Source organism: Lampetra planeri, chromosome 39 (genome assembly GCF_965212315.1).
Source record: "Lampetra planeri chromosome 39, kcLamPlan1.2.h2, whole genome shotgun sequence".
Taxonomy (NCBI): Eukaryota; Metazoa; Chordata; class Hyperoartia; order Petromyzontiformes; family Petromyzontidae; genus Lampetra; species Lampetra planeri.
The window spans coordinates 2444851-2469358 of NC_136145.1; the positions used below are offsets into that span (position 1 = coordinate 2444851).

Genomic DNA, 24508 nt, shown 5'->3' on the forward strand with positions numbered 1-24508 from the left:
CGGCGCGAGACGCAGCGCACGTCTGGAACGCGTCTTCGGGAGCCCGCGGCTCGCATTTCAATACCGGCCGCTCGCCTCCTGCTATCACCCCCCCGCCCCCCTCCTGCTCCTCCTTCTCTCCCTGGCGCTGCTCTAATCGCGTTGCAGAGCAAAGTAATTTGTGTAACGCGATTTTACTCAGTGGCTGGATCCCCGAGGGCTGTTTGTACCCTTCACGGCAGCGCTTCGCCCGGAAGCTAATGCGACTGGACTTGATCTGTCAAACGCTTATTAAACAGTTATTCCATGTACTTGCCGTGTCACAACAAGCGCTGCCATTCCTATGCCCGGGGGGGGGGGAGAGTTGATATTTACGGCGGAGCCAGCACGACGTGCACCGCTCAACAACGCGCCAGCAGTTCATTAACTACGCCGCTCAGAGACCAACATCTGGCCCAGCGGCGCAAGGCAGCTTACCGGCAGTGCTAAAGGAAGGTTTTTGCTCCAATGTTTTTATTTCTTACCCGCCACCCCCTACCCTACCCAAAGCCACGTGAGCATCACCACTTGACATTCAAATCTGCATGCAGGCGATGATCGAGTTACACCTTTGGGTTACAAGGGGTTGCGGAGCGGTTTCGCTGGGAAGGCTTTTGAAAAAAAATAAACAAATAGAACCTCCATCTCTGGCCTCGGAGGCGGGCGGTTCATTCCGCGGGCGGGCGGGCCGGTGGGACTCCAGGCCCGGTGGGCCACGCACTGGAGGCCCTGCCTCATGACTCATGAGCGTCGTTTGCGCGGCGGGTTGAAAGCGCGACGCTCAAAAAGTTGACGTTTAAATCGGCAAATGAGTGGCGGCACAATTAGGACGAGGGTCCTTCCGTCGGGGAGTCGAGCGATTTTTGCCACAGGTCACCTTGTGGGCCCTCGCGATCCCACGTGGGGGGAGGGAGGGGAGAGCGATTCCGCTCTATCACGCCCGACATCGCCGTCCTCCGCGTGTGCCTTCCATTCATCGTGGCTTTAAAATCCTCAAAACCGCAGCAAAGCATCTGCAGGTGTCCAGCGTCGACCGACAGTGCGTCCCGAACGATGTTGTCAACCTGGCTTGCGAGGAAAACCGGATGCAACGCTTTCAAATGGTGAGAAACCCGTCAGGCAGAAAAGGCACACAACATGTGCTTTATAGACAGGAAGAAGCACCACTGAAAAGATAGAATTGGTCTTCCTAGCATGGATTGCATGTCGCGTGACATCACCATATTGTGCGCATAATGGTACAAATAACATGATAGCGTTGCAATAGACCGTGACTCAAAAGGGTCAAAATTGTGGCTATTTTCACTTTCGACAGCAGCTGAGGAAACACACATTGAGATAACTGGAACACAAATAGCCACGACTTTGGCTCTCGTGAGCTGGTGGTCCAAAACAAGGCCGTGCACATTACACACGCCACGTGGTGATGCCACGTGACAAGCAAGACACATTGGGAGGGCCCATACAGTCACACCACAGACACACACAAGACACACACAAGCACTCAGTATCAGGGTCCTTTATTTCACTCGGTGTATAGCCAAGCCACAGTAGTGCGAGTGTGGCCATACAACCCAAACTATGGACAATGTTGTAAGCCCGCTGTAGTGCGCGCTCCTTCAACGGAGGAGAAACAGCAAAACCACACGAACTCTATCCTGAAGCCCTCTCGTCGTGGCTAGCAGACCTTGACATTGGGTATCTAGCTCCTGAACATCACTGTCATCATGCGCAAGATTAGACCGTCACAAGGTGACAGCCCAATGACAATTGTCATTGTCGTATCGTATACCTGAGTGACTTGAGCTCTTCATGCAAAGCTTTATTTTTGTTGCAATCTGGTTACAAACAAATGTAAATATGGAATGTGTGGCACAATACCTATTCCTCACTATGAGACAATTACACTTTCGGCACGTATTTTAGTTTGGGATTGATTTAATAACAAGAGATAGTACTCCTAAGCTAAGATGTAATCTGTAAATAAAAAATTATACTTTTTTCTTCGTGTAAATGTGCTAAAATTCTAAACATATTGTACATGAATTCTAGATTTTAAGTTTGATATAGTAATTTTGCTGTGACGGTGCCACCTGAAGACGGAAGCTTGTGTTGCCTCCGAAACGTCGTGATTTAATTTATTTTTTTACCTACGTGACTTTACCGAAAAAAACTAAGAATATTGTACATTGCATGTATCGCAAGTCATCGAGATACTTTAGTCGCAATGAGTTTTGAACATTTACCAAACACAATTCTTAATACTCCATAGAGTACCCTCCGCATATCTCTCTCGAGCCAGGCACGCGAACCGCCTGCGAGCTCAGGCAGAGCCACTCCAATTACAGAGACTCCCTTACTTACGAATACTCGAATTACGAACTTTCAGATTTACGAACAACCTGTCAAGTATGTCATGTAGATGCCACGTGAAGAACCAGTGGCATCTACATCTGCAGCACATGCAAACCCAGTGGCATTTACATACACAAGAGATGATACACCTTTTAAAGCCATTCCCCGTATTGATTGTACATGCCGTACAACATGTTTGGAATCGACAGGAGAAAAGTTAGTGACGAACCGACTTACGAACATATCTCTGGAACCTAACATGTTCGTAAGTAGAGGAGTGCCTGCACATTGTACACGTCACGCCGCATGTCACTTAGAACCGCCCACTGGAACAATGCCACCCAATTACAGCCCAGAATGATATTAGCTCCGCCCCCCCTGGAGAAACGGAGAACCCAGCCCCTAACAAGAGACTGACGGCTTCTGTGGGGTCAGCACATTGCAACTGAAATTCAGAGCATTACAGCTCATTGGATTCTTCCAGTATGTACAAAAAAGAATATGATTCTGAAACAGTCGTGCAAGTGTCTTAAACCCCCACCCACCACCTCTGTCCACCCACTACTAAGGGGCACCGTGGTGGCGAGATGTTCACTACCTCACCTGGTATACAGGAGGTTGTGGGTTCGATCGCGACCCCGGCGTCTGTATGTTTGGAGTCTGCATGTTCTCCCCGCGGTTGCGTGGGTTTTTCTACGTGTCCGCCGATTTTTCTCTCCGCATTTATTTGGCTGCTATAAATGTCCACACGATAAGCCACTTCATTGAGCTGTCATTTGTGGCCAGGTCACTTCTGAAAAAGACCTATATAGCTCAGTGGGCCTTACCTGGCAAAATAAAAAAAAGTAATTTAGTTTCGTCTTAATATGTGTGTATATATATACAGTATGGGTACATAGCAGTAAAGACAGGTTGCGTGTGGTAGGGAAAAGTGTGGGTAACTCTCTCCTTTTCGAAGACGTCTGGCCAACATGGAATCATAGGCCAAGATACCTCTCAAAAGCTCCCTCCAGTGGAGGCCCTTCCAACAGCAGCGACGTGGGCCGGCAATTGTAGGGCTGCACCTTTAACGTTTACAAGCGCCGGTGCCTTTAGGAGCTCCGTTTAAAACCCTCGCGCAAAACAACATGTAAAATGTTGAACCCTGTGTAAAAATCCTCATGGGACCCTAAGGAAAAATAAATACGTGACTGGAGTTTGAAGGTGGTGGCAGTGGCAGGTTGATATAGAATTATTATCAAATGGATCAACAAAAAACAGGGTACTTCGACATCTTACGACAAATGCATTTCACTTAAACCGGAGTTTAAAAAAAATAAGATTGAACAAGTAGCCGGGTATAATTATGACAACTTAATTGCTGACCCTGTTACGAGTCCGGGCAACGGCGAGGGAAAAAATAAAAATAAAATAAAAAAATAAAGAGGCCAGTCTCACGTTCGCTCTTGGCCTATCACAGGTTCAGCAGACGAGCACCGCGTGGATGAGTTACGCTCCCAACAGCTGTCAATCCGATCGCCTCCATTCGCCGGAGGCCAGCGGCCAACAGGCACGCGCGCGGTGGACTGACAAACGCACTCGACTTCTCCGCGGAACTTTCGCAGCAAACTCACTCCCCCGCCTCTCGCATCCCTCGTACCCTTTGATCATCCCCGCGAGCGTGCGTGTTTGCTTCCCGCAGGAGCTTCGCTGTGCTTTGGGGGGGGCGGTGGGGTGGGGGGGGCAAACGGAAGTAATATAATAATGCTGAGCTTTACGTGAATCTATCGTGGCTAAGACAACATCATCATCATTATTGTTATCATCATTGCGCAGGCTTGCAAAAGCTACAACTGGTACTCAACATTCGCTCCTGTTCAGATGGGGGGCCCTCGTTAACGGACGTTGTTATTTTCGCGCCTGCCCCCCCTTCCCCCACGCGCTCTTTGGCTTGGATGTTTTTTTCTTCTTTATTTTATCTGATTTCAAGAGCGGGCCACGCTGGGGCCAAGTGTTAACGCTGCTGGCCGGGTCCGTGCATCGCCCAACGCCGCTCCGCGATCGTGCCAGCAACGGTGGCGACCTGTGGCTTAGCGCCGCGCCTCTCAAACCGCGGCCCTCGGTGCGATTTGTGCCACAGCTCCCGGGCATCGAAGGCTTGCCGACAAGGAAGGCTTTGGTTTCGACTGTCGGGGAAAAAAATACAATGGAAAATGCAACAATGTGGCGGGCTGCACCGGCAGCAAACGGTGAGGGAGAGACAGAGAGAGAGAAAGAGGGAGCTGTTGGACCTCGTCTAGACGTTTCGTTTGGCGAGTGAGAGAGCGAGCGAGTTTTAAGCGTGGAACCCCCTGGTCTCTGCGGTGTCGAGGTAGACATTTCTCAGGTGCTCCACCATGACTCTCTCCTCCTCATCCAGCGTCGCGTCTTCCTGCATTTCCCACCTGCAGAAGGAGAATGGTCGCATTGTTTACACACATATATATGTATATTGTCATATTCGAAAAATAATTTGCAAATGTACCGCTAGGGAATAACCAAAAAAGCAACATTGCCCCTTAGTGACAAGACTAATGCCCAGTTTGCGGGCCGGTGCTGCGTCACCTTGTGCCCCAAACGGACAGCTGCCATCAGGTGGTCCCCTAGGCTAAATGTAAGTGACAGTTAGGCATTGGAGTGATTGAGAGGCGATGTAAGGAGATCCGAGATGCTGGAGCAATTAAGTACCCAATGAATGCAAATCGTTATCCCTATTCTCACAACAGAATAGACATGTGTAACAGTTTGATTTCTAACTCTATAAAAAAAGAAATTGAATGATTGGATACTGCACCCTGCTGCCAACAACCGCTGCTATTCAATGAAATTATACAAATCTGGATCATGATGGCTGCTTTGTTACCCATGTACCCTTTGGAAAAAAAAAGTCTCAGCTAGTTGAAATGAACGAACATTTTTCTGTAAAAACATCCACCTGAGCTCGCAATGTACTTGCATGCACGTTCATTATCATGATCATCAACCATAAACTATCCACTGCTGGATGAAGGCCTCCCCCATGCCATCACCATCTCTCGTGGTTTTGCCGTGTAACGATCCATTTAGCTCCTTCTAACGAGCCAATTCCATCGCTCCATCTCAACAATTGACGTCCTCTTGGGAGTGCTACTCATCATTACAATGGCGTGAACACAATGCATGTAGATCTCAAGAAGGAAAGGCAATCTCAAGTTTGTTCATGACATCGACAAATAATGAGATTTGGAAATTCTTTCATTTTTTCAACCCTGAGCGAAGCAGAACAGCAGCTGATTGGGACTGGGAGCCACTGGTGCCTAACAACAAGAAGCGTATGGGTTTGATTCGCAACTCGGCTGCCTTTCTGTGTGGCGTTTCTATGTTCTCCTGTGCTACGTGGATTTCCTTGGGGTTCTCAGGTTTGCTGCCATAGCAAAACAAAAATATCTAAATATACGCAGTGTAAGTGGTGTTTGGCCAAACATCCCAATGCAGGACCCTCCTGAAAAAATATTGTTTGGACTTAGTTTGGCTTTTCTGGGTAAATCTGTAATTACAATTGTTATTCTAAACGACTTCAGCCGGAGGGGCAATAACGTTAAGCTTTTGAGAGCACAAATCCCGGGCAAAGTTACGAAACCATCTCGTAAGTGCAAAATATCGATTGGCAAAACAAACTGCCAAGAAAGGGGATGCTGAAACATTCAAGGGGCATTGTTTAAGGTGCGCACAATCACAACCTTGCACATCGTCATCCGCGCGGCCTCTGCGTTGCCAACGGACCCTTTTTGTCTTTTTTTCGGGGGGCGTAAATCGAGTCCCGAGCGCACGAGAAATTTCCAGACCTCGGCGTCAACACCTCCGCGCGAAAACCGGGACGCGCGTCCGAGTGTCACGCAAGCCAAGGGAACACGCACAATGGACTGCACCGGCTCGTGACGTAGCCAAGGACAGCAGGTAATGGAAAACGCCGCATAGCATCCCCCCTTAACCCAGACATTTGCGATTGTGACACTCGCCGGAATTATCAACAAGACCGGCGCCGTTGACTCTCAGGCAAAGCTTCTCCGGGTCTGCCAGCTGGCCGGAGCGCCCAGGTGCTTCGAGCCTTCCACGGGGCGCCATTTAAAAAAAAAAACGTCGCATTACAAGCCACACAACAATGGTGTCTTTACATTATGAGACATCTCCTTTACCAGTGGCAAAATATAGTAGAAGGTTTTTACCCTTTTAACTGGTACAAAAACTTATACCTTTATACAAGGAATCATGTTTGTACCAATTGAAAGTGTAAAAACATATTACTATATTTTGCCACTTGTAAAGGAGATGTCTCATAGTGTAAATGTTTACCCCGAGCTCTCAATACTCTGATAGTGCGCTGTCTTTGAGTTTTACGCCTTTTGGCGTCATCTGGTCTAACACCAATGGAGACTAGGCTCTAAGAGAAGCTGTCTCGGGTGTGGACCAATCAACTTCAAGGACAGTGCGTATCATTATCATTATCAGAGTTTCTTCTTTTTGTTTGCATTTTGACTGCTTGTGTTGTGGTTATTGCAAACATGATCCCTTGTATAAAGGTGTCAGTTTTTGTACCAGTTGAAAGGGTAAAAACCTATTACAATGGTGTCTTTGCTCGCTGCTTCGCACCTTCCGCATGGCAGTTTTAAGAGATTCCGCTTCTTTGTGAAGGCCTCTGTCGACGCTGCTGCATGTGCAGTGAGCGCAAGCAGCCTTTGCGTTGTGAGTTTGAGACCGCTGGCAAGCGGACGATCGTTTCGCTTTTATTTTCTTTCTTTTTTATTTATTCCCGGCTTAGAAGCATTCCCGGGAGCAGCGAGTTCGAAGGCCTCACCCCAGGTCGCTGATGACTGTCGAGAAAAATATCCCAAAACTGGTGTCAGCACTCAAGTCTAGCCGCACTCACCTTTGAGGACGTAACCACTGAACCAAAGGTGATTGCTCAGTGCAAAGGTACGCGATAATGAACAGGTATTAAGAGACGCCCTGCCGGGCGTAACTCCAAGGCTACGGATGATTGAAGGTCACGTCTAATCCTAAGCAGCCTAACAAGATAAAACTAAAGAAAGCCTAAGGTGATTAGTAAGCCCCGCGGCGGACGGATGTGTATGACAATACCAGCGGCCAGCTCGTGTTGTGTTGTGTGGCCTAAGCCTTAGGCTCGGGAAGCCACGGGGACACGAATTAACGGCACGTATAATAACTCTAAATATACAGCAGCGGTGGCATAGCGCTCGGCGCACTGCGCTACGAACCCGACGAATTCGGTTTGATTCCCGGCCAGAGCGAACATCAGTGACGAGTGGTATCTGAAACTGTCTTGGCTGCCCTCGTTCATGAACCCACGCCGACCAAGTCGGTGAAGTATGGTCAAACAGCCCCCCCAAGACCGACACAGCATGGGGAGGCCTTCATCCAGTGGTGGGGTGCTCAGTTACGAAGCTAACTCCTCCGCTTAAAATGTGGGCTTCTTGCAATAATCCAGGCCGTGCGACAAAGCGTCACGTTTCCAAATGAAACACCCTTCGTATAAAATAAATGACTGCAACGCAACGTTGCGGCAAACTGTGAACAAACACGCACGCGCGCGTGACAATTGGATGCAAACAATCGACAGGTTTCCCAGGGTTTTAATGATTCAACTTCCTCAACACCTGTGCCTCGACGACAAAGGCGAGAGCGCCGATCCCGGCAAACTTCATAACTTTCCGTAGCGCAGGAATTGACGCTTGCGATAGCTTAATTACGAAAACCCCGCAGTGCGCGGGGCAGGACACGGCGGAGGCGAGAATGACAGCGAGCCACGGAGCGGGCGCGCGGGAAGGCACGGGTGACAACTCGCAAACAGCGTTACACGTGCACAGCTGGGCTGTGAGCGACGCCCCGCTGCCTCCTGCATAACAAGCGCGCTACAAACTAAGCCCCGCGCGCGAGCGCGTGCACTAATGCCGCGTCGTCTGCAACGAAGCCAATTACACGTATCAACGAGACGACTTGTACACCCGAACGCAGCGCTCCGCGTCAATGTGCGCGTCGGATCATAGGGGCGCCGTGGTGACGAGATGTTAACTCCCTCGCCTGGTATGCAGGAGGTCGTGGGTTCGATCCCGACCACGACGTCTGTTGTATATTTGGAGTTTGAATGTTTGTCTCCACCGTGGTAACGTGGATTCTTCTCCGGGTACCTCCGGTTGTTTTCCTTCGTCGTTTAGAAACGTGCATTGAGTATTTGGTTGCGATACATTTCCACGTGATAGGCCACTTCGTTGAGCTATAATTTGTGGACAGATTCCTTATGAAAAAGAGCGAAATAGCTCAGTGGGCCTTACCTGGTAAAATAACAATAGGGGGAGGTCTTCTTCCAGCAGTGGATTCATCATGGATGATGAACAGTTGCTGAACAGCGTTTAGCATTTTAAAGACAAAAAAACTAAATTAAATTGTTCACATAATTACATTGTGAAACGACACAGCTTTTCCGCTGTTATGACGAGTTTTCTCGTCATATACAGATTTGATTGGTAAAAACAAAACTCTACAAATGAGACAGAATAAATGAGAAACAACACAAACTGGACGAAGGAAAACGAGGCGAAAAAGGACCGCAATCTTCAGGATCACAAGGATTAGAGAATACTGATTCATTTTTGAGTCATAATATGCCATTGGATAAGAAAGCAATCCCAGTAGATTATTATAATATGAAGTTGTTTTGGTCTTAACATACAGGCTGCTGCAGACAGGGAATTACATTAAAGTATATTCCCAGCAAAGATATGTATTGTCATCGTCAGCTATGATCTATCTGCTACTGGATGAAGGCCTCCTATGTCGCCAGCAAAGGTGCTCTATGAATATAACATTACATTAGAATAGGTCTCCCACGGTCTTGTGACAAAACAAATCCATCCAGCACCTGGACACGAGCCGATTGCATCGCTCCATCTCCTCTGCGGACGTCCTCTGCGTTCAGCGATAACCTACGATCAGTGATCAAAGCTGCCGCTACCACCGCTGCTGTCCTTCCAAACAATCAGTCCTTGGCAGGAGGCGGCTTGTTTACAAACTTTACTTGGCAGAAGACAGCATTCCCAGATCGTGGAGACGCATGACACCAGCTGCGGCCCGCGTCGCCAGCAAGCTAAACGTGGCTTCAGAGCAGATTGCTCTGTCAACGGCTTTTAGAGGCAGAATCTACCGCACACGGACGATCGCCTTGAGCGGAACGCTCCGAACCACCACCCGAGCGAGACACCTCCGTCGGACAAGGTGTTTAGTTTCCACGCCAATCGGCTGAGGGATTTGACGGGCAGCGACGTAGCGGGTTTGGCTGGCACGCGCGGGGTCATACTGACGCAAATTCGCCTCTGCTGTTTAAAAACGGTTTATTTTTTTGCGTAATTTTATTTTTTCTTTTAAACGTGAATTTGCGACGAGCGCCGCAAATCGGTAGACTGCGGGGGGAGGAGAGAGGCGGTAATTTTTCAGACGCCACTAAACGTGACAGCCAGCGATAATGGTTATTTGACAACGTTCACAGATCGCTGTAATAGGGTAACGTTTTGATTTAATAATGCAATAATGTGGTTATGCTAATGTTTCCCTCAGATTTTTTTCTCCCTCCTGCTCGTGGCACATTCTATAATGGAATGCGTTTCAGAGATCACACTCGTGGGGACAAAAAAGGACAACTTGAAGATATAAAATGTTTGCATTAGCCTCTCTCTCTCTCTCACGACGTAGCATTACGTGACCACCGCCCAATTTCAATTTTGTAATGGTTTCTAAGTGTCGTGAAGTCTTGCTTCGGGGACGAGAGTAAACGTGAGCTTTTGTTGAATGCAAGTTTGAATTCGCTTCATCTCAACGGCACACGGCGGTCGTGAAATCACCGTTGCCAGCACCTCGAGGTGTTTTGTGCCTTTACAATAAAATACAATTTGGCTGTAAGTCACATCGCGCCACGTATGCATCTTCAATCGCCACGCAGAGTCGTGACAACAGGGTAATAGATAATGATAGCGAAGTAAGGCACAAGCCGAAATATACACAATAAAACGTACACTTTGTGTGCACGCGTGTGAGTGTCCGGGCGCGCGCGCGTGTGTGTATAAGAAGGAGACAGGCAGAATGAAAGGAGGTTTAACAAAAATCAATCACAGGCAACACAGAAGAGATTGATCCTTAATCTACTCTTTACAGTTTGCTCTCACGAAAGCATTCTCTTTTCAAGGTCATCCCTCATCGGCGCTCAATGCTATTCCGTTTTTCTCAAATACATCTCAATGAGGCCTTCACACCACCAAATAATCGCCCCCCACCCATCTCCCCGCATCCCCGTTGGCCCTCGTCCATCTGCTCAGCCAAGACGTGGTGGTGCCAGCAGCCCCACCGGGGGCTCTAAGCAGCATTAATTTTGACATGCACCACGTCGCCACAAATATTACCCCAGCCTGCGGATTGAAAGACACTCCCGGAAAGGTAGGGACGCACCACACACTGTTGCCTGGTGCTAATAAAGTTGTACAAATCCCATCACACACACACACACACAGCTACCGGATCATAAGACGCACCCCAAACCCTTCACCACAAAACAAAGCGGAAAAAAAAACTGCGATAATACGGTAGTTGGCTGGACAATCACAGCTGCGTTAAATAATGAAGAACATTTAACACGTAGGCTTTCGCGACCAATATTATTCATAATCAACGTTTTTGGGTTTAGATCACGTTGACAAAAGACAAATAGTTCACTGCTTTAGCCCACCGGTGTGTTGAAGCGTGAAACCACAACATTTACAATTTGAGTACGACGTTTCGCTGGTAATTGCATCCAGCATCATCGGGCAAATCTGGCTGTGACGGTCCCACCTGATGACGGAGACTTGTGTTGCCTCCGAAACGTCGTGATTTTTATCATTTTATTTTTTATTATTTTTTATTTTTTACCTACGTGACTTTACCGAAAAAACTAAGAGTATCATCCGAACCTTTGCTTAGATTTACTGATGCGGAGTGCCGACACTGCTGCCGAACGCCACCCACTGTGACGACCGCGGTGCGAGCGACCCTCCGAGCTGTGAGACACAGACCAGACAGCGGCCCATCTCGGGGTCACGCCACCAAGCGGAGGCGTTTCCTTACCCGGGCTGCCACGAAATAATTGTCCACGAGACGATGACACGTATGTTCAAGGTACGACGATCATCATTTGCCCAAACGGCGGCGTGGTATTTTTTTTTCTCTCTCTCCCCATTTACACGGGAGACAGGAGCAACTTTTAAAAGACCGCATCTATCACACACGCGCAAGACAGGCACCGTGAGAATTTCTAGATTTGAAGCTTTCGTGACTGCAATGATTCATACTCTTAGGTTTTTTCGGTAAAGTCACGTAGGTAAAAAATAAAATTAATAAAAGTAAAATAAAAATTCACGACGTTTCGGATTGCTGTATCAAGTAAAGGTGTCTTGATACAGCAATCGTGCTGTGATGGTTCCACCTGAAGACGGAAGCTTGTGTTGCCTCCGAAACGTCGTGATTTTTATTTTACTTTTATTAATTTTATTTTTTTACCTACGTGACTTTACCGAAAAAACCTAAGAGTATGAACCGTGAGAATTTGTTATGAACGTAACGCATGGCCTGCTTTGGGAAAAGGCCACGGCACTCGTATGGAAAGACAAAGACAGGGCCGCCCGTCACAAGCAATTAGGGCAACGTAAACGCCTGTCACTCACGGGACACCGGCACAAACGTCGAGGCGCCTGTCGGCAACTCCAGGTGAGGGCGGCGGAGGCAGCCGTCACTCCGGTTGCCGCGATATCATTCGACACGATACGATGCCAATTTCTAAGACAACCTGCCGATTATCGCGACATCAATTTGCCACAACGCTGGCATTGCGTTTTGTGTTTTCGTTGTGGCGTTTGTGTAATTTGCTGCACTGTCAGGGCAAAATAAAGGCTGCTTAAACAAATGTTCTTCGGCTGAAATTCACTCAATTTATGTCTGCTGTATGTCAACTAATCATTGTTGCCCTGTAATCTATAACACTTTACAACGCAAACGCTGTAAGTTAAACGAGAGATAATTAAATATAACACAGAACATTTTGTCAAGCGCTGATTTAATGGGTAGCAGCTATTTATTTAGAACTTTAAACTGCTGCATTATTTTATTAATATTTTGTTCGGAAATAAAATATACTATATTTAGGGAGGGAGGGAGGGATAGTATAACATGAAATAAAATTAGCCAAGAGAATCAGGAGCTGCATACAACCAGAGGAAGGGATCTCCAGATAGTCAGCAGCAAACAAGGAGGCGCTGTCTCCCAAAAGGACAGGTAACCAATGGAAGCATTGGCTACGTGTGGAAATAGAAACACATCTAAAATGAGTCCTGATTAATTCAACCAAACACCCTCGCATCTCAACCGATCCAATGCTCTCCTACAGCCTAAACTAGGGAGACTCCCCAGTGACAGCTCTCCCTGTGTGGCACAAAGTGTACGTGGCATCGGCTCGCAGGTGGATTTAGCCTGCCAGTAGGTGGCGATGTTGCAATGTGGTTTTACCCGAATTAAGTAATTTGCGAGCAATTGATCAAATTTGGACAAATTGACCATGATGCCGGCGCGCACACGAGGCCAGTTCAACGTTGGACGCCGTGGGAACTTTGACGTCGCATAGCATTTAAAGTCAATACATCCGCGCGGTATTAACCAGCGTGGCCGCTGGGCAGCCCAAAATAAGCCCTGCTAGGACGCTGAGCCCGAGTGGGCGGTCACGATTAGGGCCTAATTTATCCTGGGCCTCATTCTCTCTTTCTGCGGTGTGCGGTATGGCGGAACGGCCGAGGGCAGCCAGCGTGGCACGGCACCGCAAAAACCGCAGCCCCTCGCGGGGGACACGGTGCTGGGCTGGGGCACGGGAAAAACTCTCCGGACGTCGGTACATAAACTGCCTACTAATGTTTACAGAAGGACTGGCTTACAAGTGCCTGATTGATCCCTACAGAGAGCAACGCATCAAGCTGCGTGGCCTACTTAATCTCCCAGCGCCGCGAGGAGCCCTGTTTGGTTTGGTTTTCAGAATCGATACGACGGCGGCGGCTTACCGTCTCCTCTCGGCAGGGATAGCAGGATTTTTTTTTTACTTTTGCTTCTCTCATTTTGCAAATAGCTGAAACAACGAGGGCAAGATTAACCCGTTGCGAGTGTCTATCTGCATACAATTCTGCAAAGAGAAATTGCATTACAATCACGTGCAAGTATTTCATTTGTTTTGACCTACTAGCGGGAACATTTTCACGGTTATGCTGCTTCGTATCTCTCCGACGTTTCGCTCCACGTGCTCGGTCGGAGGTCGTTAAGAATGGAGTTCAGGAGCTTGGAACACACATCGGAGAGCTACACATTCATATTTCTTACATTTCTCATGCTCGCCGTATATGAATATAACGGTGCTGCAAGACAGCAAAACTGCGCTCGATCGTGGCCAAACAGAATACCAGGACACAGTCAGGAACTCACCTCCCCCACAGCGACACATTGTCACAATACAAAGTTGTAATTTCATTTGAAATTTGGAAGAAAAAAATATCTCCATTAAGCATAAATGCAATATTAGAATATAATTTTCACAACATTCATCTACCAGGCTACAAAAAGGGAAGAAAATTGGGACAGGAGGCTCCATTTTAATTCCTTACACCGAGGCCCATGTATGTACGTATGTTGAACTTCTATCGCACCATACATAGCCAACCATGCCAACCAAGCTAGGCCACTGGACACGGTCAGTCAAAGTCCCCGCTGTGAGTCGCACACAGCATCCACTTCAGCGATCCTGCTCAAGCTACGAAACGAAGCCGGTGAACATTGCGAAGCAGACAGGATGGCTCCTGGATGTGCAGCAAATACAGCACGCGTCGGGCCGGACTGCCAACCGTAAAACCTCCACGAGTTGTTCGTAGGGGAGTGTGCAAACAATTAAGACGTTTACACAAGGTTCAACACGAGTGGCACGCAGGTGATAGCAGTGATTAAACACACAAACCCCAAGCGGGGGGGGGGGGGGAATAATGAAACGAGCGTGCGACTTAAAGAGAGAGGTGAAAAAAACAACACTGCTTTGCTTTGTCGGCAACATCACTGTTTTAGGCTCTAATTTTATTGGCATAATCTATTAGGCGAGCATCATTACCAATTCGCGGCTCCTTGTGACATCAAAGCCGGCAGCTGAGGCAGGAATCGAAGGCCCCCCTCCCGGCTCTTATCGACGGTGATCTTGTGTTTTAAGTGGCCACCATTAAAGAGAGAAAGGGCTGAACTTCACAGAGATCCAAACGTGGCATCAATAATGCTCATCCAGCCGGATGAAGTTTTTTTAAAACTAGGTGGCTAATGAGCTGAAGCTTCTCGCGAACACTTTACTCAAATGGCCTTCACTTTATAATTTGCATCCAGGTTCAATGGCACACACACACACGCAGCGCGCCTGTGCGTAATGAGCGAAGGCACAATGGTTTGACGTCTCTAATGCGAGATGTCTTCCTGGGCTGCACATCTCACAGTCCAGTCCCGGGGATGGTCCCGTGTCACGATTCAGTACGCACGCCGTTCCCTCCACTCCTTTGAAATTAGCAAGCCGCTCAAACCTAACACACAACCCTTCATATCAGTGATTGAATCAATAAATGAAATGTGACACAGACTCTTGGAGATGAGTGACAAGAGTGGGCAAGCATTTTGCCACGGCAGTAGAAGACCCGCAAAGAGAATTACCTGTTAGTCAGAGTTACAGCCGGGACACTTTATCAAGTCTCTTACAACGCCCGAGGGAGCTCCTGATCTAAAAGTCTGCCCAACTCATCTCCCGTCGCCCATCTCGGCTTTCATGCATTTTTGACAAAGCACGTGGCCACCGAGACGGTAAACGCCGGCACTTCACCGGGGGGAGATGAAAACCCGTCCGAGTGAATCCTCGGTGGCGGAAGCACCCTCAAGGGTAACTCGTGACGACCGCGCGTCATTTCGAGCAGATCGGTAACATTTCAATATTCGCGTACTTACACCGTCGAATTTTTTGGGCGGTCTGCAAAAAGGTCAGAGAAAATGAAGACTTTTTTGGGAGGGAGGGAGGGAGGGAGGGGGATGAATTTGTCACATCAAAGACACTGTGCTCAATAAGCCGGAGGTCTGGGCGAGATGCTTTCAGTGCCTACGACAAAATCAGCGCCTTTCATCTGCCGGGGTTTTTGTAGCTTAATAAAGGAAGCAAGCACTCCCGACTGAACCATGACACAGATGCTGCATCAGTGAGGCTCGCGGTGGTCACAACAAAAATCCATTATCAATATTTCTTTACAAAAATCTGTTCTTGAAAATTGTCCTTGGTATTCATAGTATGCATTATTTACTTTCCTGTACATTTCACTTTTTTGTTGTTTTATCTCATCCATCTCGTCCAGCAGGCAAATCCAGGAAACCGATGTGTGCGCCGCATACGGTTCCACCCACCTCGATCATTAATTGGGGGCTAAAGCATGTCACAGTTAAAAGTGATTCCTCTGCTCGTATGAGCAATAAAGCGGTGCTCATCCCCTGTTTACAGCCCTGAGCCAGCTGTGGAAATTCCACATTCCTATGGTGGGAGTGAGTCTATGCAGAGGACAACCACTATTGACTTGCCCACGAAGTAGTACTTATTTTATTGACCCCCTCCCACCCTACCGAAGGGATGATGGGCTCAGCAAATTACATTGTTGCAGATCCTTGAGCCGGCACCACTGAGATCCTAGGTTCGAATCCAGGCAACGGCCTTGGATTAAAGTTGGTTCTCAAATGTAGGGAGTTGATGGTTTCGGCCTGGTCACCAACGACTGCTGAAATAAAAATCGCGTAAAGATATTGTTCTGCACTTAATTTTGATAAATTCCAACTCTATCATATGTCGGTTATGCAAAGGACACATCTCCTCGCCCCCACCATTATAACGACCTCCCAAGTGTACTTGACACCAAAGTAAACGTGCGATGGCGTTCTTCACGGCACATTGAAACTTTAAAATGCCACAGAGGCATCGGCCGCGACCCCCCCACCCCCCGCGCCTTGCGTAATATTACGGAGGGCGCGCGTTGACCGGCACAGAAGTCAAGGCACGACTCAGCACAGTTACCTCGGCGGCAGCAAAATTTGACACAGCGCTATCGGATGCGACCCTCTCGTTTTAGAATGCAGCGAGTATTTTCAGAACACATTTGATACGTTCCTTGGCGATCGCCGAGCGTCTGCTGCGGACGGCCTTGTCCAGCTCGGCACACATACCACACACACACACACGTAATATTCGGTTGCTCGTCAGCGAACGGTTATTTTAAAGCGCCGACACGTAACTTTCGAGCGTCAGCACGCATTATCACCTGCCACGAATAACACACTTTTTCAAGTTGATCGGATAAACAACTACGGAGCGGCCAATAATTCTGCGCCAAGATTCGCAATACGACGTAAAAGCATTTATAAAAGAAAAGAAAAAAAAACGACACATGCTCGCTTCTCCAACTGAAACGCACGTAGGCACGAGAGCAATCACCACTTGTGATGGACCCCGGTCTTGCCAGGAATCAGAATATTTATTTATACTGGAGGAATCCGATGAGCTACATAGATTGGAAGGGACTCACTGCTACTGCCCTGACTGCCCCTTCCACTAACTGGCAATGGGCCCTGCTGCCCTCCTGAAATTGCCATGGGACTCGGTTTCATGACCACCCCCCACCCATCCATGTTTGCCCACATCGGCCCTGAGCCATGCCGCAAAGTCGCTCTCTACCCTCTCCCGTGTGTCCCTCGAATCACGACCCCAGAATTCTGACAGTCCATTGGGCCGCAATGGGGATGACTTATTACCGGACTCATGGCCGTCACGCAAGGTGCCTTGTTGCGGGTTTTTCAATGAAAGGCATGTATTGACAACGACCAGGGTAAAAATTTTATACCGCATGTAATGTACGTGCAATTGAAAAAACTAAATCTAAATTGATTTAAGCCGATAAAATTGCTTGAATGTTCAAATAAAATACTTGAAATTTTTTTTTTACCTTTTTCATTGTAAGCACACAATAAAACAACGATTTTTTTTCTGTTAAAACGCAGTGCTCTGCGAGAGAATTTTTTTTTTTTTTAAACCATGTGGGTTGTGCTCTGTCTAACGCTCGCATAGGCCCTATTAATCATGGAAATAAATCTGCATTCGACAAAGACTTCATAAGAAATGTGGCGAAAAGTCAGCTGAGCAAAAATAATTTGACAATGAATAACATTTTCGCCAACTTTCAAAGTGACAATTTGTGCATTAATTCAGTCACAGTCTATTTCATTTTGATTAGCTCGTTATAAGCCTACAGTTCAAAGTGCGTCAAATGTATTTTCCCATAATTAATCTTCTCTATGAGGCTCGTAAAGCTTTGAGAATTGTTTTATTTTTGCATAATAATAATAATGCATGCTAAATGTTAATAAGCATCTTTGTTTTAAAGGTCCTATTTTATTTATTGACTTTGAAAACCTAATTAGTTGACTTGAAGCACTATTCTGTTTATTTTTCCATAGGCAGCTGACCCTTACATTTAGCAATATTTTAAATGAATCGAACCTTTGAGCTGAACGGCACATGACATAAACAAGACAATTACACAGTGGCGACATGAAATCTGTCTATTAGTAAAAATAAAAATACTTGTTCCCATAGAGAAATAAAAAAATAAAAAATCCCTCACATCCGCATGTCAATTAATACGTATTGAGCACCGCGCTACACCGCGTACAGTGGGTATCGGCTTTTAAAGGGACCGCGTGGGCTTGCTCGTTCAGGTCGCGAAAACGGCAGAGCGAGTGACGCTCACTACCTGTGATCGCGCCCGCTTCATTACCCCAGCGAGCATTTCGGCGCGGGTCTCGGTAAACCACCGGGACACTCCACCGGTCCACCCCGTCCATGGCCTCGCCGCATAACGCCCGGTGAGCTGTCACACGGCGGCGGCGGGTCGCACGTGCAGCACTCACGCGGCATTTCGGTTGGGCGCGTACCCCCACGCGCGTGACACCTGCCCACAGAATGGGGGCCCGAATTAATTGAGAGCGTGGACCGCGCGTTCCGCAACCCGCGAGGCGCACGAGCGTGCGGTTTCGTCCGCGCGCACCGATCGGCGCGCGGGTGTCGGGGTAACATGGGTTACACGTGCCACGCGAACCCACGGAGAAGAAGCGCAGAGGACCTTGACGATTGCTGTGGTGCTTATTTACTCAGGGAAAAGTCCTCACCAAGTCTCGTGACTTTTTTGTCGGCCTGCCAAATTTTGGCAGGCCCCGATGATTGCGCTGTATATTCTAAAGCGAGTAATTTGTTCAGATTTTGGCAAATATGGACTATGGAGCCAGCACACAATGGCCTACTTTTACGAATTACATAACGGGATCTTTAATGTCCTCTGTGAAGCAGACGGTGCGTATTGTTTCGATGGCAAACAAACCACCCGCAGTAATCACCAGAGGTGTGGACTCGAGTCATGTGACTTGGACTCGAGTCAGACTCGAGTCATGAATTTGATGACTTGCGACTCGACTTGGACTTGCATAACAATGACTTTGTCCCACCTATGAGATGTGGACTCGAGTCATGTGACTTGGACTCGAGTCAGACTCGAGTCATGAATTTGATGACTTGCGACTCGACTTGGACTTGCATAACAATGACTTTGTCCCACCTCTGGTAATCACCAGGGCTAGTTCGAACCGTGGACATCTGCAACAACCGGCGAATGCGCGACTGCAATTTATTTTTACGTCATCATCATCCTCAGCCATAATTATCAATCCATTGCTGGATGAAGACGTCGCCATTCATCCATAAATCCACCTCGCACTGGCACGTGAGCTGATTTCATCAATCCATCTCCTCGGTGTGCGTCCTCTTAGTTGGGGTCAATACTTGTCACTATTCCTGACCATCTTCCAAGATGTGCCCTGCGCAGGCTCACGTTTCTTAGGAGCACGGTTGAATTCCGTACGCATTCCTCTAATCCATGCGTTCCTCTTGCTGTCTCCTCACCTAATCCCAAGCATGCATCTCTCCACGCTTCTCTGACATGTCTACCTGCAAATCGATTTCATTTTTGTACGAACGTCTGGCCAACAAATATGCGCGTTTTGCAGCCGTGAGTCCAGGCAGTCTCCCCAGTCCCCCAACCCGCCACTCCATCGCCTCTTTACGAAGCCTTACTCGGTTGAAGAGGGGCAAATCAATGACATCACCGAAACAAATAGAGGCAGGAAACTGTGTTTACTCCTAGAGATAATGTTTGGCATGTGGAGCCTCTCTCCTTTGTTGCTGGCCAAACAGAAGCTCTGGACAGATTTCAGTAAAACCCACAGTAAGTGCTGAAGAGGTACAGGGAGAAAATCAATAACCTTCTACTCTTGCGCGTTCCAGCCAGGCGACTATTATTTTGTGAGAGTGGTACCCCATTTGAAACAAGCTGAAAGGAAGTCTACTCAGATGGCCAGGGCGTCATTTGCAATCAGAAGAGAGGACAACAACACTGGAAGAAGCAAGGTGATTAAATGTGAGAGCACCACTCGGGAGAGTAAGGGGCAGGCCTAGACGATGGTGCTTCGTGGTGGTGAGTCAGGGTATATAAAGGACTGTGGAGTGGACGTGAAGATCAAAATCAGAATATTTGTTCATGAATCTGATGAGATATAAAGCTATTTTTCATAGATGTACAATTGGGGCGGGCTAGATGGTTACAACAACAAACAATACAAAAAGATGATAGGAGTGCAAAGTATAGGAAATGTAAGCAAAGCACTAAAAAATATGCAGGTAAAACTTAACTATTTTATTTTACCAGGTTAAGCCCACTGAGCGAAGTGCTTCTTCTTCAGAAGTGACCTGTCCACAAATGACATCTCAACGAAGTGGCTTATCATGTGGAAATTTATAGCAGCCAAATAATCGAAATAATCTAAGATGATGGCCCAGGACAGGAACGAGTGGAGAAAGAGGGGCAGGAAGGCAGATCTCCTCTGGCGTAGCATTGTGGATGTGGGTCCTGGTACAGGGAGTGAAATGAGGTCCGCTGTTTAACTTTTCCAATTTCCTTCCTCTCCGTAATCTGGCGCCGGGGCTCTTCTGGTCTTTAGAGCCCTGGTGCAGTTGCACCGCGTGAACGCTCAAATGCTACACCACTGAGTGTGAATAACGCCAGAGTGTTGGAGTCTATCACTTTGCAAAAATGTGACTTCGTGACTAAGAGTCCATGAGCCCAGACCAGATATTTCAATTGTCGATATCACCCAAAGGTCGTATCACTTCAGCAATTTTATTTTTTTACGTGGCCCAATGTATGTACAGTATGTTGAACTTCTTGCACACCATATGTAGCCAACCGTGCTAATCGAAGGTACGGGGGAAGGACAACAAGGTGCAGGAGTTAGACAATAAAACTACAAATTATCTGATAACTATTTGAAATTAGTGGGTTATCAAATAAATCACTGTTATTCGCCATACAAATGAATCAATACGACAAAAGTTTTGATACCTTAGGTGGTACTAATTCCTGCTCTGGCCCTTGGGCTCTAAGTCTACAAGCAGTCGGCAGAGCAGAGCCCAGAAAGCCCGCAACAGAATATGCATCGTGGCGGTGCTGACAGATTCTGTCCAGGAGCACCTGCCACATCCCATGGGGCGTTTTGACCTGAGAGTCCATCCAGCTCCGTCTCGCCAGCCACGCTGAGGACCGTGCGAGTTGCTAGACGTGGGGTGGCCGAGGGAGAACTTCTCCAGCAGCAGCAGCAGCAGTGGCAGCAGGGTCACAGCGCAGAGGTGCGGGAGGGTCTGACACTTGCGTGAATTAACCACCCCCAGGCGAGAAATGGCGCGGCACGGATCAGCCCGCGAAAAGGAGGAACTGGAATTTGAGGGCAGCAAAGACACCGAGACACGCCATCGAATGGCTTCTCCAAACTCAACACACGCGGTTATAAATTCGTTCCGCTGAATTTTAAATGCCGTACAGAAAGACAGAAGAAACAGCTCAGTAAAGTGATAGGTTTTTACCCTTTTAACTGGTACAAAAAAAAACCTAGCACTATATTTTGCCACTGGTAAAAGAGGTCTCATAGTGTAAACAGCTCAGTAAGTTGTCCTGGTTGTGCTGCTGTGTAGCTCTCTGACAAGGTTTCGCTTTGTACCGCGTGCGCTTCAGCACGATGTCCGACGTTCCACACCAGCATGTGCGGCAAAACGTCGCGCATTAAGGAGCTCCCTTTCCGGCGTGTGGAGAAAAAAGGCGAAACGTCGTACCGAACACGTTGGTCGGAACACTAAAAGAGTAAACCTTCGTGATCACCCCGTCGTCCACACGCCTCGCCATGCGCGGGATGCGAGAAACGACGAGTTTGCGTGCGAGGGGCGCATTGGCGGCGCGCGTGCACACGCGTACTCTGCGCGGCCACTCCGTGCGCGTGCGCTGCGGCTGCGTTAAGAAGGCCCAGCGGGGATGACGATACATTTGGACACTCTTTACCTGCTTCTTGGTGCAATTTTGGGTGCGAGGAAGAAACAAGGTAAATATAACTCTTGCGATGAAATGAACTTCGCAAGTCTTAATTGCCGACTGTGCTCGCGGAAAGTGTGACGTGGCAACCCGCGTTACGCTGCAGACGAGACCCTCAACGTAATTTTTATTTTTATTTATCTCATCGGCAAATCGGTCTTCCGGACTCATTTTATCCAGCAGCATTCATTGAAATAAGCTACAGTACTTCTAGAACAATTCTTAGATTTTTTTTCCGTGCAGAGAGATGAGAGTACGCTTACTTATGTATATCTTCTTGGTTCTTTCGGTAAAGTCACGTAGAAGGGAAGTAATACAATTATACAAATAAAACATAATAAAATAATTCTCACGACGTTTCGGCCACAACGCAAGTAGCCGTCCTCAGGTAAAAAACCAGGTCTGTCGGGGCGACAGCGTCTGAATGAAACAGCTGTCGCCTCGACAGACCTGGTTTTCACCTGAAGACGGCTGCTTGCGTTGTGGCCGAAACGTCGTGAGAATTATTTTATTATGTTTTATTTTTATTATTTTATTACTTCCCTTCTACGTGACTTTACCGAAAGAACCAAGAAGATGAATCCCTGCAGTCACGAAAGTCTTAAATCGATACTTATGTATAACCCATAATTTTCCACAACTGTACCTCATCATCAGCCATGATCAATCCACCGCTGGATGAAGGCCTCCTCCCAAAGCCACCGGCATCGCCACCTCTCACAAAGCTGCGATACAACGACCCAACGAGCACCCTGCACCACGTGAGGTGGCGTCGTCACCCATCACCTCGGTGGATGCACATGTGCACCTGCACTTAATGGGATTCTATTTCCACAAATGTAATCACAATTCCATATTTTCAGTAATTTTTTTACGAGCGTTATGAGCGGGGACAAAAAATAACCGTGCTCACATCAAGCGCATGCTGATGTTTTTAATTACACTATTGGGCAATTATGAGATGGTATATGCATTTAATATCAAAATGGAATGTATTATTGCATTATTTTTTATTTCTACATATTGATTATGTCTTGCTGATAAATAATCTCGAAAAAAAAACTCCAGCTGCAGTATTGACGTATAAAAAAGCTAATCTGTATAAACATGCCACTTTCTTAACGAGGCGTTATTTAAAACGCTGCGGAAAAAAAAATCCAACAAAACACAGAGCAAACTTTTTACTTCTGGGAAGACGTGGTATATATACCGGCATAACATTATCGAAAATACATTGTCCTGCATATTCCTTTCAATCCCTACAATTACAGAACCAAGACGCAGGCAGCTAAAACGAAAGGAAATCTGTCCAGCGCACAATTAAAGGTGGGGGGAAATTATCCCTAACCCCATAATCAAGAGCGAATAAAGGCAAGGAATCAGAAGAAACGCTGGTGCACATCAACCGCCGCGCTGTTAAAATAAAGTTCTGCCATTCTTCTGGACACGAGCCATGCTGCGCGGACCCCCCCCAACTCCCCATCAAACCCCCCCCCCCCCACCACCACCACCACGACACACAGCGTAGCTGGGCAGCCTTTAGGTGTCCTCAAATTGTTCCAAAACCTTGACGGCGGTGGCGAGCGCGGGGATCTGCCAATCAGGCGGGCGCCGCTTCCCCGGAGCCATTTCGCGAGTTTGCTTTCGCCATCTGCACGGGCGCGCGGGGCCCTGGGGTGTAGAGGGACGCCTGATAAAATTTCCTGACAAGATGCAAATGTGGCCACCTGAGTCCGCGCCAAAGCGCTTATCCCGTCGGTGAAGTGGCGAGGTGGTGGAGGCTTTTTTCTCTCTTTTCTCCCCCCCACACGCACGCACACTCTCTCTCTTTCACCCCCACAGACTTTCCAATCTCTCTTTCCCTGCCAGCTCTCCGATGCTAATTGAGTTGATTAGATGGGAGATTGTTTATTAATTTATTTATTCGGCGCTACTCAGGTCGCCCTCCGCTGCGACACCTCCTCGCCCGGATTGAACAGTGACAGGGTGGCGGCGGTGGTGGCGGTGGCTGGGAAGGGGGGGGGGGCTTGCGAAACGACGCTTTCAAAACGAGGCCTAGGGCTGCCATGGCAACGTGCTCCCCTTTCCAGGGCTCACACGAGGGTCCCCCCCCCCCCCCTTGGCCGTCTTGCCGGGAGGTTGCTGGCAGTGATTGGAATAAAGAAGCGAGCTGGTGGGCATTGCTTATCAAAGGCATGGCCTGCTCTCCAAAAAAAGAAGTCAGAAAACAATGCCATCACCGGGCCATTCAGTCCCGCATTGCCCTCTGGCCACTGCGAAGCTAAAACCCCTTTTAGCAAATGCATTCCAAAAAGCACTCATCCCTTCAGCAACGAGACAAAGACACGTGGGGGGGGGGGGGGGCATTATTACCTGCGCACAAAAAAAAAGGTGACAACCCCGATCCAGAAAATGTGATGTCCAAGGACGAGGTCCTGTCAACATTACTTTTATTGTGCAAATCAACGCCCAAATGGGAAACTGCT

At 47.9% G+C, this 24508-nt stretch overlaps 1 protein-coding gene across 1 annotated transcript in view; it reads right to left on the reverse strand.

Moving 5' to 3' along the window:
- Window positions 1–1522: 1522 nt before the first annotated feature.
- Window positions 1523–24508, reverse strand: part of KIAA0825 (KIAA0825 ortholog) — a 69299-nt gene continuing 46313 nt past the window's right edge. Inside the window, exon 19 of the mRNA XM_078612552.1 lies at window positions 1523–4796. Coding sequence (XP_078468678.1) covers window positions 4688–4796 — 109 coding nt within the window. The 3' untranslated portion in view covers window positions 1523–4687. The remainder of the gene's footprint in view (window positions 4797–24508) is intronic.